Source organism: Diabrotica undecimpunctata, chromosome 5, assembly GCF_040954645.1.
Source record: "Diabrotica undecimpunctata isolate CICGRU chromosome 5, icDiaUnde3, whole genome shotgun sequence".
Lineage (NCBI taxonomy): Eukaryota > Metazoa > Arthropoda > Insecta > Coleoptera > Chrysomelidae > Diabrotica > Diabrotica undecimpunctata.
This window is the reverse complement of record NC_092807.1, coordinates 135,483,673-135,502,886: the sequence shown is the minus strand read 5'-3', so window position 1 is coordinate 135,502,886 and position 19,214 is coordinate 135,483,673. Positions and strand designations below refer to the sequence as shown.

At 33.0% G+C, this 19,214-nt stretch overlaps 1 protein-coding gene across 2 annotated transcripts in view; it reads left to right on the top strand.

Annotated features, from left to right (window-relative positions):
- LOC140441829 (MFS-type transporter SLC18B1-like) overlaps positions 1 to 18,850 on the top strand; it is a 118,083-nt gene extending 99,233 nt beyond the window's left edge. For both annotated transcript variants that reach the window (XM_072532770.1, XM_072532769.1), the window contains exons 7-10: positions 11,112 to 11,251; positions 11,755 to 11,942; positions 15,603 to 15,698; positions 18,373 to 18,850. In XM_072532770.1, coding sequence (XP_072388871.1) covers positions 11,112 to 11,251; positions 11,755 to 11,942; positions 15,603 to 15,698; positions 18,373 to 18,703 — 755 coding nt within the window. In that variant the 3' untranslated portion in view covers positions 18,704 to 18,850. The remainder of the gene's footprint in view (positions 1 to 11,111; positions 11,252 to 11,754; positions 11,943 to 15,602; positions 15,699 to 18,372) is intronic.
- Positions 18,851 to 19,214: the final 364 nt, after the last annotated feature.

Genomic DNA, 19,214 nt, shown 5'->3' with positions numbered 1-19,214 from the left:
AAAATACTAATTTCAGGGCTTTCTTATGTAGTTTTTGATTTAAAATTTTATTAATTATTTGTTCACTAACTATTGCCAGTTTACTGCTATTTGCCTAATGATATTTAATTCTATTTCCAATTTGTATTTTGATATCGGAATTTCTATTAATCTATGTATCATGCTATGGTAGGCTGCCAATTTAGGTTGTGTGATGGAATGATGAATTGTGTTTAGTCGTGTCAGTATGGGTACGTTTATGAAATATGGAGAACTAATGTTTGTTTTTAGGTCTCAATATTTAAATCTCAAAATTTATGGACTGATTTTGTTCTGTTTCTATTGGAAATTCAATATGACTATGGAGTGAATTAATATATGATAAAAATTGGTCAAGTTGCCTGTTAGTTCCTATAAAATATACAGTACATTGTTTACGTATCTCTACCAATATAAAAACTGTTTGAATACGGGATGTTTTGAAATTTTTGTCTTTAGATGATCCATAAAAATATCTGATAGAAATGGGCTTAGAGGATAGCCCATTATAAATCCTGCACAATAAGAGTCAAAATAAAAAGCACTTACACAGTGGTGTATAAAAACTTAAATGTGGCGACTGCTCAAAAACTTACATCGGTCAAACTGGTAGAACTGGTTTGTTAAACATCGTTTAACAAACGTATAGCACAACATAAAAGGGCTTTCAATAATAGAAAAACAGATTCTACATACGCACTTTACCTTCTAGATCATAATCATTCTTTTAATGATGAATTTCAAATTTTTCACTTCCAAAATAAAGGCCTTAAGCTATCGTTATTAGAATTTATCATCTTCTTCTTCATGTGCCATCTCCTCTAAGAAGGTTGGCAACCATCATGGCAATTTGCACTTTCGATACCGCTGCTCTAAAGAGGTCAGCCGAAGTGCAGTTAGACCAAGCTCTCAAATTGTCTAACCAGGAGATGCGTTTTCTTCCGCGACTTCTTCTACCCTGTATTCTTCCTTGTATTATTAATTGCAGCAAGTTATACCGCTCGTCCCTCATGACATGTCCCAGATATTGCAGTTTTCTGATTTTAATTGTATTTAAAACCTCTTTATCTTTTCCCATTCTCCTCAACATCTCAGCATTCGTGACTCTATTCACCCAACTTATTCCTAATATCCTTCTGTAGGCCCATAACTCGAAGGCTTCTAATCTGTCCGAAACATCTTTCTTTAATGTCCAAGCCTCCAACCCATAAAATAATATGGAGAACACGTAGCATCTCAGAACTCTTATCTTTAAAGAAATTGAAATGTCCCTGGTGCAGAGTACTTTTTTCAGTTTGTTGAAATAATTTCTTGCCTATCCTATTCTTGCCTTAATCTCTTCTGCGTACTCATTATATTCGTTTATTATTGTACCCAGATATTTATATTTTTCAACTTTTTTAATTTGTTATCCATGTATTATTATGTTTTCTTGGCGCTGTTGGGCTTTTGTAATTACCATAAATTGTGTATTTTTTGGGTTTAGGGACAGTCCGTTTCTTCACTGATTTCTACCAGTCTGTCAACAGTTTGTTGTAAATCCTCAAGACATTCCGCTAATAAAATAGTGTCGTCGGCAAACCGTATATTATTGATTGGTTGGTCATTTACTTTTATTCCCATAGTTAGTTCTTCTAGTGCTTCCTGGATTATTTCCTCTGAATACAAATTAGGAGACAGGACAGCCCTGCCTGACGCCCCTCTCAATCTGCATTTCATTGGAAAAGACGTCGTTCTCTTTTACCACAGCGATCTGATTATAATAGATAGCGCTAATGATCCTGATGTTTCTCATATCTAAGCTTTTCTTTTTAAGTAATTCGATAAGACGGTTATGTCTGACCTTATCGAAGGCTTTGTTGTAATCCAAGAAACTTATATATACTGGCTGATTAACATCCATACACCTTTGCACAAGTACATTTACAGCGAACAGGTATTCCCTCGTTCCTAGTGCATTTCTAAATCCAAATTGTGTGTCATTTATGTCCTACTCAAGTTTGTTGTGTATTCTCCGGTACAATTTTTAAAAATATTTTGAGCGTATGACTCATTAAACTTATTATCCGGTGGTCTTGGTATTCTTTTGCATCAAACTCTCTTTGGCAATAAATTAAAAAATACAGTCATAATTCTGAATAACTTGAGACAAACAGTTTTCTCCTCTTCAACTTATTCAGTTAAAGACTATAAAGTGTAAACATATACCAAAAATAGATCACTTGAGAGAGGCACTCTGCCGAAACAGCTGTAGTGATAAGATATTATAATAAAATTTATGGAAGTTTTGAAAACAACGTTTTCAGTGTTTTATTGTTATATAAAATGAATTGCCATCAAGTAATAGTCGTATAACAACAATATTACTTTAAGTCTGTAAATTAGATTAGTGAGATGTTATGTGTTCTCTACTCTTTTGTATGGTGTCGAAGGTTGGACTTTGACGGATACACTTCTCAAGAAACTGGAAGCCTTTGAAATCTGGGTGTATCGGAGAATCCTACGAATAAGTTGGGTGGATAGAGTTCATAACGAAGTTGTTTTGCATCGGATGGGAAAAGTTGGGAAAAGATGGGAAGTCGTCAAAACAGTTAAAAATCGCAAACTTGAATAATTTGGCCATGTTATGCGCCACCCAGAGAGATATAATATACTACATTTAATAATACAAGGCAAGGTAGACGAAAGAAGAGGGCCAGGTCGAAGAAGAACGTCATGGCTTAGAAACCTGAGAGATTGATTTAACAGATCCTCTGCATCTCTTTTCCGAGCTGCCGTCAACAAAATTACTATAGCCAATTTGATAGCCAACGCTCGATAATCGAGCTCGGCACGTGAAGAAGAAGAACAGTCGTATCCAACACTTATATTTTTGAGTTGGCAAGTTTATTATAAAAGTTTTACCTTTTTAGTAATTACAGGAAGTCATTGTGATTCGATATTTCATTTTTATGTTTACAAATTCGAATGAAAGTTTATTATATATAAGTTAAAAAATGTATAATAACCGATTTATTTAGCAACTGTTCCAAATGTTTGACATTAGGAGATTGACCGCAATAATAAATCTTGTTTACAATGCTATTGTCCTATTGTCCTATTTATATACTTTATCTATTAACTATTAATAAATATAGTTAGTAAATACAACAAAGTACATAGAGTAAAGTAGCTAAATAAAAAGGGAACGGGGCAGTGATTGGGAAATTCGTTAACATTTAAAAAATACATGGGTATGTAAATTTTTAATTAATTAGGGACACCATTAGTAATTTGCTTGTATTTTTGATCCAGACGTTTTCGACATAGTGACAAAAAAAATCCATAATACAGTAAGAATAGAAGAAAATATGAAAAAAAATTACAAATGGATTATGCAGTAGGATTCATTACCAATAATACTTATTACGGTATATCGCTTGGTTGGTTAGCCGCTTATATAAAAACTAATACACTTGATTTCTTTTTATTTTTACACTTAAAAACGCAATAAAGAATTGTACAAACAAATCTATATTGTTAAACTTCTCACCGCCTGTGGTTGTCTCTACAACCACAGAATACACCACCCAACCCGTTGGTGGTATATTCTGCGCTGCCTGTTCTTCTTCTTCTTCTTCTTCCTGCTTGTATGCAGGCTTTAAAGCTTGTTTCTTCTTCAATATTAGCCTCCTAAATTGTTTAAATTGTCGCACCATCTTTTTCTTGGTCTGCCAATATTTCTTCGTCCATTTGGTGACTTATCTCGTGCTATTCCTATCCTCTGTCATTCTACTAATGTCTTCGTTCCACTCCTGTTTCTGTTTTGTCACCCATCCATTTATCTCTTCTGTGTTGCATGCTCTTCTTATGTTTTGGCTTCTCTCTCTCTCTCTCTCTCTCTATCCAACAGACTTTTTCCTGATATTCGTCGTAGTATTTTCATCTCTGATGTTTCTAGTAGTCGTCACATTTTAGATGTCTCAGGTCTTGTCTCAGCCGTGTATATTAATATAGGTCTAATTGCTTCTTTGTAGATTCTTGTTTTTGTGTTTTGTCTTAGGAGTTCTAAGAGATCCCGCCGTTTTACTTGCTTTTAAGCTTTATTGTCGTACTTCTTCTTCAACATCTCCGTAACTAGTTCCTTCCTGCTTTAATATTTTCCCATCAATTTCGATTTTACATCATAGTGGGTATTTAGATATCCTGAATACCCAATACCTGGGGCATGTTATGCGTAATGAGAGATACAACCTACTTCAATTGAATATACAAGGGAAAATCCAGGGCAAGAGAAGTGTAGGAAGAAGAAGAATCTCATGGTTGCGTAACTTGAGGGAATGATATGGATGCACATTAATTGAACTATTCAGAGCAGCAGCATCTAAGATCAGAATAGCCACGATGATTGCCAACCTCCGTCGCGGAGATGGCACGTGAAAAAGAAGGGTATTTAGATGTCATACATTTGTTTTTTTTCTGCTGATATTATCAAATTATATTTCTTGGCTGTTGTATTGAAGATGTGTGTTAATCTTTGGAGCTCGTCTTCTGTCTCGGCGATTAATGCGGCGTCGTCTGCATAACATAATATTTGGATTTCTTTGTTCACCATTCTGCAACCATGACCTTTACGTACTGCTTGTATTATTTCGTGCATTACTATATTAAAGAGAAGTGGGCTTAACGAGTCACCCTGCCTGACTCCGCTTTGTACTGGTATACACTGTGTTAGTTTTCCATTTGTCTTTGCCTGTATTCGATTATGGAAGTAGATGTTTTCGATGGTTTGTATAATATTGATTGGTATGTTTCTTTTATACAGTAGGTGTAAGACGTCTTCGACTTGGATGCTATCGAAAGCCTTTGTCAGGTTTATAAAACATATATATATATATATATATATATATATATATATATATATATATATATATATATATGCTGGTTTATTGTACTCGATGGCCTTTTCTCTATAATTGTTGGGGTCTTCCTTATCTCCTTTTGTAATTTGTAATTTTTTTTCATATTTTTTTCTATTCTTACTATATTATGGATTTTTTTTTGTCACTATGTCGAAAACGTCAGGGTCAAAAATACAAGCAAATTACTAATGGTGTCCCTAATTAATTAAAAATTTACATACCCATATATTTTTTAAATGTTGACGAATTTCCCAATCACTGCCCAGTCCCTTTTTATTTAGCTACTTTACTCTATGTACTTTGTTGTATTTAATATCTCCTTTCTTGATTATTGGTATCATTATGCTGTTTCTCCATGCGTCTGGTATCTGGCAGGGCAATATTAGTTTTTGTATAAGTTTTGTCATCTCTAGGGTTATACTTTCTCCTCCGTATTTTAGAAGCTCGTTGGTTATTCCGTCTGGTCCTGGTGATTTTCTATTTTTGAGTGAATGTATGGCTATTTCTACTTCCTGAAAACTTCTTTTTCTATGTTGTGTCTTAATTCAGGTACGTTATTGGGTTGATTACTATTTTCCTTTGCTTTAAACAGTTCAGTCAGGTATCCATCCCATTCGTTTGCTGGTATGTTATTGTATTTCTTCAATTCCTTCATTATTCTTCTATAGGTGTCTTGATATTCTGGGGTAATTGATGTTTTGTACTTCGTGTAGGGTTCTCGTTTCTGTTAACATTTCTATTTTATTTCTTTTCTAAATTATGGTGTATGGTTGTTGTTTCTTTTGTTCAGTATGACTTTGCGTTTTCCTAGAACTTCTGTTGCTGCTTTTTTAATGTTGTTTTTAATTTTCTCCTAACTCTCGTTTATATCTTCGACGTTGTCTAGTTGTTTTAACTGTATCTTCTGTGCTAGCCTCCTTTAGTACATTTCACTTGTAGAGTCGTTCCACGGTGATTCTACATTAAATTTTTTCTCGGTGATTTCCTGTAGAAAATTTTTTGGTGTCATTTTCATTCTTATCTTTGCTAGTACTAGTTTGTGTTCACTTCCTGCGTCTGCTGAGTTTAAAGTTCGGATATCTAGAATTGCTTTGGGTGGATTTTTCTATTAGTGACTATAAAAACAATCATAGATTTGTGCCCCGGGAGTTTTTATATGTATGTTTAAATAAGAGCTTATGGTCAAAAAATGTATTATTGATTCTCAGTTCATTCAAGGCACAGAGATTAGCTTTGAGTTCTCCATTTGCGTTGATGTAGTTTTCATTAAATCTTTGTTTTACTCCTGGAACTATTTCATTTCCTATTTGTGCATTAAAATCACCCATAAGAATTAAGGGCTCTTCATGAGGTAGTTCATCCAAGATAGTTTGCAATTGTTCGTAGAATGCCTCTCGTTCCTCCTTAGGTTTGCAGTCCTCGGGGCTATAGATAGATATGACATTTAATTTTTGGTAGTCCATTGTGATGTTTATATGTATTATTTTTTCGGACATATAACGGCAGTTATTTATGTTATCTTTAAATTTTTGCTGCCCGTTCAACCATGGGAAATGGATGTGGACAACTGCGTCCGCTCCATCCGCAACTGTACTATACAATACTATACTATACTATACAATTTCTTGTTAGAAAAAATAGTGAGGAAAGCGTAATACAAACGCAAGGAATGATCTACTATAACAAAACCAGGTTATTAGTTTTTTTCTGCATGGTACTAATGGTAAGATTGAAAAGATAATTTCTGAGGATAACCAAAAAGTGAAACCATATCAATATGGAGCGATTTTTAATGATCAGAAAATAAAATATATGAAAACGGAACAGGATTCACAGTTAAAGACTGCCACAAACAATGAAGGTAAAGAATTTCAAAAAGTATCAAAAAGTAACTTCGAAACTGGAGAAGCATTATTTGCCATTATGGTATTAATATACAGGTGTATGTACAGAAATTTCCATATTTATATGTGTTTTGTTGACTACTAGGCAAAAGGCTTTTGATAAAATGAAGTATGATTAACTAATGAAATTAAATAATTAGAATATCAATAGCAACGATAGAAAAATAATAAATGAGGTTCACTCAAACCAAAGAGCAGCTATTAGTGTAGATAATAAATTCTCCGAAGAAATATAAACCCAACTAGGAACTATACAACTCCAGTACTAGGTAATTTGTCCAACTCCGAGTCTCTTTTTAACAAAGCGAATATTTAATTATATTTAATGTGATAATTTAGGTAAATGGGAGATTTATTAATAATATACGATACACCGACGACACAATGCTAATCGTCAGCACCTGGAATAGTTACAGGACTTGTTAGAATGAAAAAATAGATCCAATGATCACGATTAACTGATTATAAACCCATAAAAATTAAATGCATGATTATTAGTAGAATATTCTCAAATTTATTTATTTATAGTCAAATCATAGAGAATCACAATCGAAATCGCAAAAGCTGCGTTTATTAAAATGAAATTACTTCTTACTAACAGGAATCCTAATTTAGAACAGAGAATGTGATTAAACCGATATTACATAAGTTCTTATATGGTGCTGAAGATTGAAGCTTAAAAAGATCTAACATCAAAAGATTAGTAAATTAGAAGACCAGAAGCTAGAATATTTTGGTCATGTAGTGAAAGGAGTAGTGATCGAAGCAATCAAACTAGGTGGAAATAAAATTATCCAGGCTTTACCCAAACTTTTTACCGAATGCATCTACCAAGGAAAAACTCCTTTTCAATGGAACAGTGCAGTCAATATTTTATTACACAAGCGAGGAGACATAACAGATCTAAAAGCTATCGTCCTATCAGCTTACTTTCACACATACATAAACTTTTTACAAAAATTATCAAAAAAAAGACTGGACCCTAAATTAGACTTCTATCAGCCAAGGGAACAAGCTGGATTCAAATCGGAATACAGCACTAACGACCACTTACTAGTGATTAAGAACCTGATAGAGAAGTCTACAGAATACAAAAAATCATTGGCAGTGATATTTGTCGACTACCAGAAAGCATTCGATACTATAAGACATCAGAAAATGTTAAAAACATTGATAGAATGCCGAATAGACCATCGCTACACTAACATAATCAAATATATCTACCAAAATGCCACAGCTTGCCTAAGACTATCTAAACAAGAAACAAATAAATTCTGTACACAGCGAGGAGAACGGCAAGGAGACACAGTCTCTCCAAAGCTATTCACGACGCTTTTAGATAATACTTGTAAGAAGGCACATCTGAACAAGCATGGTATCAACATAAATGGAAAAAAGCTCAGTCATTTGAGATTTGCAGATGACATCGTCCTTATAGCAGATCGTATGGATGATGCAACAATAATGTTTAAAAAATTATATCACGCTTCCTTGGAGATCGGACTAAAGGTTGATATGAACAAGACCCAAATAATGACTAATCTGTTGCTAAATCGAAATATTGCTGTTGATAGAAGGGATATTGTGACTAGACTACATCGTATAAGTACTTAGGACATAAAATTCGGTTGGGCAGAGATATCCAGACATGTGAGCTCCCACGTCGCATAGGATAAGCATGGGCAGCGTTTGGTAAATTAAATTATGTATTTAAATTAGATATATCCATATCTTTGTCCAATGTACTCACTTATGGAGCGGAAACATTAGCATACAAAAAAGGTAGTAAATACGATTCGCGTAACTTAGAGAGCTATGGAGCGCCAGATGTTGAGTGTCTTTCTGAGAGACCGAGTTCCAAACGAAGAAATACGTCATAGAACAAAAACAACAGACGTCATCGAAAAAATCGCGTCGCTAAAATGGAATTGGGCAGAACACGTTGCCAGATTATCAGACAATCGATGGACGAAACGTATTGTCGAGTGGAGACCAAGACAAGAAGCAATACGAAGCAGAGGATGCCCACCAACCAGATGAACTGATGACCTGAAGAGTGTTAGCAATAACTGGATGCACGCCACACAAGACAGAGACAGATGAAAAGAGCTGGAGGATACTTATGTCCAGCAGTGGACCCATATGGGTTGATAATGATTATGATTAATGAGAAGAGTCAGATATGATTGACTTCAGTTAATCATTCACGATAAAATAGAGGAAAAGACATTGACAGGAAGGCGAAGAATCTCATGGTTGAGAAATCTCTTAACCATGGTTGCACTTCCATTGAGTTGTTTAGGTTAGGTTAGGTAAGGTCAAAGATAACAAATAATAGCTATAGTGACTGCTTACTTCCACCGTAAGATAGCGCTATAAAAAAAGAAGAAGTCCAAAGCTGAATATTCCTGACTTTTGACGAGTATATTACTTCTTATGAGATACGAAACCGAAACTCTTACCTCTATTAAAACGTTCACAAACAAATTAAGAGCAGCCCAAAGAAAAATGGAAATACTAGTATAAGTGTTCGAAATCACTATCCAAATTAAGGAAATTCGTTAAAGAATCCAAATATGCCAAACACAAAACCGAACAAAGACTTTAAGTTCAAAGACTTTAACAACTTTAGTGACTACAATTAAAACAACATTAAATCCAATAAAATAATGGCAACTATTACCTTTGTTTCATTTTTAAATGGTTATTAAACTTATGTCTTTGAAGGCTTTCTTAATACGTTATATAGAACATCATAATTCCTATTAATTATTATGTTTGAAATTGCCGAAGTAAATTGTTTATAAATGAAATGGGTACACAACTAAAGTGAAATTAGGAGCATAATTTCCAATTATGCAATTTGTACAAACCCACATAAAAATAAAATTAACTTCTAAATTTTAAAGAGAGGAAGCTAGATTAAGACCGGAATTTGCCAATTATTAAACTTTGCAATACAAATCTAAACTGATATTTTTCTACGAATATCTTATTTAATAGAAAAAATCGATTCAAATATTAGTTGATTACATGTTTACGTTATTTGTTTGTAAAACCTAATACAAGGAATGAGCGATTGATGAAAAAAGTGATTTACATGCGAATATGTCGACTGCCAGAAGTTAGCCAGTGACAGTATGAAAGATTAATATGATTCTCGATGCAACAATAAAAGCTTTGAAGTAGGTGATCTTGTTTGGCTCTACAATCCAACCTATTTTGTATATATAAAAGCCGCGCTGATATTAGTTAGTTTAGTTGATGAGATATTATCGAACTGTAAGCTTATGAATAAATCTATTTACATAAATTAGAACCGCTCGTTTTACCAAACACGTTACAATAACTCGGATGTTTAATAAACGAGACACTAAATCATGATGAAGAAATTAAAACTCGTAACTAAATTGTAGGAGCATTAATAAAACTTAGACCTATAATGTGTGACTTTCAGCTAAAATTACAACTAAGATCATTATCAAGTTCCTAAAATATTATATGTATCCTGTATTACTATATGGATATGAAATCTGGATCATAAAGGTTAAGATGATAAACAAATTAGAAGCCTTCATGATATCATGGGTCAAGATCAAGAGGATAAACAGAATGGGTCAAGGCGTAGGTGACTTGACGAAGATGATAAAAAAAAGAAATATAATGATATGATAATGGTTACATTAATATCTTTGACAAATAATGAAAGGTAGCAAATACTGGATATTGCAATTAATATTCAACGGAAAGATCAAGGGAAAAAGTGGAATTGGTAGGAAGAAATATTTATGTAATTACTATTTAAATGGGAATATGCCACAATTAAAGGTTAAATTACGTTTATTGACGTTTCAATTTCCACTTCGGAAATAATCAATCTATGAATAGGCATTTAAATGCAACAGGATTTTCGAAGTGGAAATTGTAACGTCAATAAACGTACTTTAACCTTTAATTGTGGCTTATTCCCATTTAAATAGTAATTACTTTAACATGCCACAAGAAAATAGCTTCAGAACAATATTAAGAAATATTTATGGTTTCGAAACCTTTGTCAAATCTTCGCTGGCTTATCAGCAGATGAATTGTTACATGCCGCGTAAGATCGAGAACAATATCGGCAAATATTCATGGAAGCTACCCATGCCTAATTTGGCACTCAAACAAGAAGAAACTTCCTTTGTTATATAGTTTACATATTTCTCGTCTTAGTTTAATGTTAAACAAAGATTATACAAGACACTAATGGTATTATACTTAATTTATATTGTTTTAATCTCTGTTTCAGAAGCCAAGATTGAATCTAAGTCTGGTTCATTAACTAGTCTTTTGAAGTTGACCCCGATCATGATGACATGTTTTATTATGATCGTGGTATCAATGACATGGGGATTTTTGGATCCCACATTGGAACCTCACTTTAGTAAGGTAAATATGAAAATTTTTAACACTTTGTAAATTATTTAGCTTTCTAAATTGTCAATAGAAAATACTCTTTCTTTTAAATATGTAAAAGCAAAGAAAGTTTCCCAATTTTAATAGTTTTTACATCTTTATTATCGTACTTACTAATTATGTGTAACACTTCACGAACCACAAAAGACTTTCAACCACCTGCGTTCATGAGGCTACCATCTCTCTCGCGTCGTCTGTCTCTCATTCGCTCCTATTTCTGCCTGTGACAGTTCGAACCCCACCGAGGTACTACTTACTACTACACTACTTACAAACAGAAAAAAGTAGAACTAGCTAATAAATATTCCAAGACTGGACACGCAAATGGATCTAATAAAATTCTTACAGAACTAAGCCCCATTATACAGAATCCCAAAAATGTCATCTATTCATCTCTTTTTTTTTAGTAACATTTACCGCCATTGCATTTACGTCCATCTTTTTACAATGATTTTAATTAAACATTTTTGTTTCAGTTTTCTCTTTCCAACACAGTAATAGGATTGATATTTTTACTCACATCTGGAACATATGCAATATCATGTCCGTTCTGGGGCTACTTAACAGATAAACTTCAAGTTTATTGGTGGTTAATGACCGTTGGATTATTTGGCAATTCTGTGATATTATTATTTTTAGGACCTTGTTTTAATTTTTTGCCAGAGTAAGTATTTTTTTATTTTTCGAAATTATTTCATCCACTTAATTGTAGAAGTAATCGTATTTAATTAGTTACAACAAATTAATAAATTATTTGATGATATTAGTATGTACTTCGTGTTTTAAATACAGTCAGAAAAAAAGTTCAGCCCCGAGGATTCGATACGCAAAATGACAAAAACATCGAGGCCATGGGAGAAAATTACATGTACAAATGTCTCGGAGTAAAGCAAGAGCAAAATATATATATATATATATATATATATATATATATATATATATATATATATATATATATATATATATATATATATTATATCAATGGTATTCCGGGTTTGACTCCGCGTTAAATGTTGTTGGTTTTGATAAAAACCATTTTGACGACGTTTCGGCAAGATCTCACTTGCCATTTTCAAGTCTCTCTGGATGGTCTGCTTCTTGTCGATGTTCGAGTGGAAGTTCAAGTCACTTCCACTCGAACATCGACAAGAATCAGACCATCCAGAGAGACTTGAAAATGGCAAGTGAGATCTTGCCGAAACGTCGTCAAAATGGTTTTTATCAAAACCAACAACATTTAACGCGGAGTCAAACCCGGAATACCATTGATATAACATACAGCTCCCGCGGAAATATCAAAACTAACATATATATATATATATATATATATATATATATATATATATATATATATATATATATATATATATATATATATATATTTATATATATATATATATTTATATATATATTAGAAGTGTTTATTTCGACCAAAAAATAATTTATAAATACGTTCGAATTATGGGGTAAAGTGGTCTGTAATGAAAATCTTTCTTTTTTCTGAGATACTCAATATTTCGCCATTTATTTAATAGCTTCCTCAGGAGTAAACTAAAACAATTTGAACATTAACAAAAAATGGTGTACAAATACATTTTAAAACACTCACAGAATTTAAAAGATTTCGTAAATAAAAACTGACATTGAAGTATTTGAAATATTGAATGTCAAGATTAAATTGTCTTAAGCACGTTCGTTACAGCTATACGATAAAAAATTAAAATTATTTCAAATGTAAAAATAAAAATAACAATAAAAGAAAAGTTAGAAGTATAATATTTCTTTGATGAATTATTAAGGTTAGTTGTTATTAAGATGAATGTTGGCTATTTTGAATATTTATAAATCTTGTTTAATATGTTACAATATATGTTACTTAACTGTCCAGTGTCCGTTTTATAATTTAAAGTGTTTTTGTTAATGTAATACATCTCAAGAAATAATCTACTTTTGTAGTTATCAGTCTGTGCCAAAATGTAAGCTTTGTTATAGTCTAGCATATGACCAGTGTTTTCATAACGCTCAACTACTGCGCAAGTATTTTTTTCCCAAGCGGCAATCAATTTTATGTTGTGTGATGCGTTGTTTTAGCCATTGTGATGTTTGACCAATGTAGCTATTTTGACATCCTAAACAAGGTATTTCATAAACGACATTACTTTTATATAAGGTTGGTACTGGGTCTTTGATTTTTGAAAATAGTTGTTTGCTGTTCATGGTATTGTATTAAGCTATACTAATATTAGGAACATTTTTGAATATAGATATGACAGAATGAGCTAGACCATTAATAAAGGGAAGTTTTTTATATTTGATCGATTTGTTGTTAGAATCATGGACGGGACCGTCTTAGAAATTAGTGCTGTAAATCAGTTTTTTTTAAGTTTGTGTAGGATATCCTTTGTTACGAAAAATTTTGTATATTATGTACAGATTTTTTTGTAAAAAGTTGTCATCAACAATGGACATTATCCTGTTTTTCATACCAAGTATGGTATTATATTTTTGACGGGTGGTATGGTTTGAATAGTAATTTATATACCTGCCTGATGCTGTCGGCTTTTGGTACCAATCCAATGACATTGGATGTGAAAAATGTGAATCTAGCTGTCATAAGATCTACCATATTAATTATCAAAATTTAAATTGTTATGAAAGTAATTATTACTTTTAAAAAAATGTCTGTCGTTACTTCAAAATTAAAACACAAAAAGTTACCTGATTTCACCAAAAAAAAAGCACTGAGGGTGCTTATTTGCACTAAAGTTTCTTAGGGTTGAAACTGGATTGGAAATCTCTGAACATGAACAAATTCATCTCCAAACTGCCAAAAAGCATGGGATGACAACCAGGGAGACACAAAACAAGAATGGAAATAACGATTCTTACAAACCTCACTTAAATTGCAACTGATTAAAGTGCTACACATTTTCCATGAAAAGGAACAAAACAGAAAAATTTCAAATTCGACCTAGAATTTTGGACATAACGCTGAGGCCCACCGCTCTTGATCACGTCTTAGAGAGAGTGATCTAATAATCTTTTAAATTCATTCGCATCTTCTTCTTAAAGTGCCTATCCGTTCCGGATGTTGGCGATCATCACGGATATCTTTACTTTATTTATTGCAGCGCGGAACAGTTCAGTGGTAGTCGTGTTATACCACTTTCGTAAATTTTGAAGCCAGGAAATGCGTCTTCTTCCCGGTCCTCTCTTACCATTTACTTTCCCTTGGAGAATCAGCTTTACTTTATTTATTGCAGCGCGGAACAGTTCAGTGGTAGTCGTGTTATACCACTTTCGTAAATTTTGAAGCCAGGAAATGCGTCTTCTTCCCGGTCCTCTCTTACCATTTACTTTCCCTTGGAGAATCAGCTGGAGAAGGCCGTACGTTCTTGATTTCTCATGACATGTCCTAGATATTCCAACTTTTTGGTTTTGACAGTCATGAGAATTTCACATTCTTTCCCCATTCTACGCAGGACCTCCACATTAGTAACTCTGTCAACCCAGGATATACGTAAGATGCGCCTATAACACCACATTTCGAAAGCTTCGAGCCGATTCATAGATGCAACAGTCAGTGTCCATGCTTCCATTCCGTAGAGCAGAACTGTGAATATGTAGAAGTTCAATAGACGGCATTTTGTTTTTAATGATATGTCTCGACTGTTGAAAATGGTTCTCATTCTAACGAATGCTGCTTTTGCTTTTATTATTCGCTGTTTAATTTCTGTTGAGTGGTCCCATTGGCTATTTAAATTGGTGCCTAGATATGTATATTGCTCGACTCTTTCGATATTCTGTTGGTTGATTGTAAGTTGAGCGTTTAGTATTGGTTTTTTACTAATTGCCATAAATTTGGTTTTCTTTATGTTAAGAGATAGTCCGTATCTGTCGCTTAACTTAGCATAAACAAAACATATAAACTGGAATATTTATTTGAAACGCAGAATATCCCAAAAAGCGGTTTTGATCAAAGAAAATACCAAGGAAATATAAACAACTCTGAAAATGGCTTATTTTACTCGGCGACGCTAAGATGAATTGGAAGAATTCTGTGTTTTAATACGTACGAATGGGAAATGAAATACACTAAAATATTCTTTGATTGCTTTAGCAAATACGAGGGGACTTCAATACATTTCAATATATATTTCAAAGAAGTTGCAGATGCTACGAACATCGTAACTTAAGATTTTCATAAATAAAAATAACATTAAATTATTTGAAACTTTTTATGTGCTTAACAAATTTTATTAAAAAATATCATGCGTTATGCATATGTCATATTATGATTGTATTTATGGTGTTTCTTTTTTAGATCATTGTGGCTAAATATGTTGAGTTTGTCACTTCTAGGGGTTACAGTAGGAATGGCATTAATGCCTACATATCAGTTTATTTTAGACAGTGCTATGTAAGTATATTTGAAATATTTCGTGAATTAAGGTAAATTTTAATGAGCATATTTTTAGACAATACGAAATGAGAAATTATAACGATAACTTTTATTTATTTGTACACGTATTTTTAATTGTGAAAATAGAATATTCCTATATACTCAGTCCGTTGGTTCTTTGCACATGTGTCATCAGTAAATTGTTATATGTATGCTAAATATCTATATGTCTTGTATGTATGATAACTAAAAGGAGGTTAAGAATAAATTTAGTTTGTAAAGATTAAATTTATTAGTAATGACTATAATTTAACAATTCGAACAATTTTTTTCATTTCTGATAGATATATGTTTCATCTAAAAATGAAGTTATCTTGAATGCACATTCTTAATATTTACAGAAGAATTTGGTTTTTAAAGGATAATTACTATTTCTTTTAATAAAGCTCTTCGATTGCTTTCCAGTTTATATTCAAACCCCAGTTCTGTTGTAGCACGCTTTTCTTAAAAAAAACACTGTGTATTGTAAAAAAATGTTACTAGGGTGGGATGACACGGAGATATTGGTATAGAGACAAATTTTGTAGATTTTAAATGATAAAAATAATACTTTAAATTTAGATTTTAGATTAGATTTTTTATTTACTTTCAATTAGAGTGTGATCTAAATGTACAGTTGAGAATAGTCAATACAAAAGAGATGGGTACTATTTTTTAAAGGAATACGTACCACTGCAGCCGAACTGAAGACAGTTGGCTTAATGTACATCTTCCATGACTCTGTGACCCTGCTTATACAGGTCTAGATGATGGGTAGCGTATGTTTTTGGAGTCACTTTGAAAAATGTTTGCCGCCTGCGATCTAGCGCCTTGCGTCATTTAAGATATGGTTAAATATTTGAGGCCCTCCGCTACAGAGTCTGCAGGTTATCCCAATCAAACAGTCCCATTGTAGTTTTCTGATAACGGACGATACTTTCTGGTACTCCTACGGCCGACTCTGTACCGAAGTATTTATGAGCTGATGCTCATCTGACAGGTGAATTAGCTTTTTCATTACAGTGTATTTTCCACTGACCTGAAACCCATAAAAGTGTTTTACTTATATTCCACTTGTCTCTCGAGTTTCCCACTATATTCTGACACACTCTTAGAGTCCACCTTAGGGCTTATATGAGTGGCTCATGCTTGGATATCTGTGTATATATTCGTTAGTTTTAGTTCGAAAACCCTCATGTTTTTTTCTTTTGCATAGTGCAAATTGTACTGTAGTGAAATGCGGAGGAATATTCTCCTAATGGAATAAAAACGTTAAAATTTCCAGCACTACTAAGTATTTTTAAGTCCGACCCTTCCTTAGTTTTAAACCCGTCTTTCTATAGGTATAATCCCTCTCGTGGGTAAAATGTACACGTGGAATGTACTTTAGGCCTCTATATGGGTACCATATTGCTTATATGGCTTTTATTTATATGGTTTATATATGTATATCTTGTAACTGTCTTTAAAGGAGGGAGGTCCAGTAGATCCTTCATAGCTGCTGTTTGTGTGTTCCTGTTTGTGTGCTCCTGTTTATGTGCCCCTCGTAGCCCCTGTGGTTCCAAGACAAGCAACCTTCGCATCTCGCTTAGTTTGAGTTTTCCACGATACCAATTATGTATATGTAGTTATTAGTTTTAGCACCATGTTATAAATCCCATATAACATGTCTGGTTTTAAACCCATATTTTTCCATGAGTTTTGCCTACCATTAGCATAGTTACTGCTTTCTTGGTTATTCGTTCTAAAATGAGCCTCGAGTCCAATATTACCCCAAGATACTTTACTTCACTTATCAAATTTAGATGTGTATCATTTAGGCTTAGAGGATCCAATCCATCTAAAATCTTTTCTTCTTCTTAATTTCATGCTTTGCGGCTTATCTTAAGCCGTACATTTGAAATCCATTCTGTCAGACATACAGTCAGACCCTGTTACATTCATCTCTGATCGTGCCATTAAATTTGCTTCGCCAAGCTTGTGACGGGTAGCTCTTTTAGATAGCAGACTCAGTAAAACACAGGTTTAATTTAAATAAAAATATATTCTAAATAACATAATAACAAAATTAAAATTATATCCTAGATAATATGTACAATTTAAAAGTCAATCCTAGAGATACTGGTATTGACGGTTCGATGACCCATTGTTTAATACCTGCGAAAAATAAAATATAATTAATTTCATAAAAATCAAACGAAAATACGATGTGTTAACACACATACACGCCAAAGAATAGGGGTGATCTGGGTTAGAGGTAAACGGATCGATCAACACTCGATCCGGCAAGGAGTGGGAAGTGACTAATTAGCATTTATTCACGGAACGGGTATGTCTCAGATCAACATTCTATGGCCGGTAGTTGCCACTAGATCAACACATCAAATAGAAGCAGTTGGCCTTCGGCCAACAACCTAGGGCCAGTAGAGTTCTTCCCAGATCAACATTCTAATAGAACTCGGACTTTGTCTGTAGTCAAGTGTGAGTGCGTGCGTATGGAGCGTTGGTGTGACGTTGATATCGTCACAGCATTACTCTTTCTGAGATAGTAATCCATAAACTCCTTACATGAAAATAGATAAATTTTAAATTTATTAGTACTTATTCTTTTATATTTGATATGGCTCATATTTATTTCCTTTTTTTTTTTTAGTGAGAATGGATATGCGGATGACTTAGCGACACATTCGGTAATAGCAGGTTTATGGTCATCTGTATATTCTCTTGGGGAGGTCCTGGGTCCTGTTCTTGGAGGATCCCTCATGGAGCACTACGAATTTTCAAATGCATGTGCAACGTTTGCGGCACTCAACTTCTTCGTAGGAGCTTTAACTACAGTGTTTTTAATGAACAGAAAAGACTTGTCATTAAAAGGAAATTTACTAAGTGTTTTTATAAAACCAGAAATCTACCAAAACGGTACCATTGATATTATTGTGGAGAAAGAGCAGCAAAAGATGATTGAGAATATTAAAACTAAATAAGCACCTAGTTTTTTAATTTCAATTTGTTGAGATATAGTTTATATACCATGTACTTGTTTATTATTTATTAATAAACCTCGACCTTTAATTAGGATATGTTGAAAGTATTAAACCATGTCAAATTAAATAAAAATAATTTAACTGTTATTAATTTTTGTCACCTTAAATAGATACAAGACATAGTTCTCGAATAAAAATATTTTGACAAACAAATTAGATCTAAAAGCATGAGTTTTAGAAAAAAAGATTACAAGAATGTAATGAAAAGTTAGATACTAAACATTCGATTGATAAAATTTATTTTAAAAAATAAAATTAAACCAAAATTGAATTAATAATATGTAATATGGTGTAACGTAAATAATTAAATAAAATGAAAAAGTTGTGTTACCAATTTCTACCTGTACCGAGGAAGATTTTTTCTAGACGGGAAAATTGTAAAATCTTCGTCAAGAAAACATAATTTCAGGATCTACAAAAAGTATCTTCTTCCTTTGCCCTATCCGTTTCG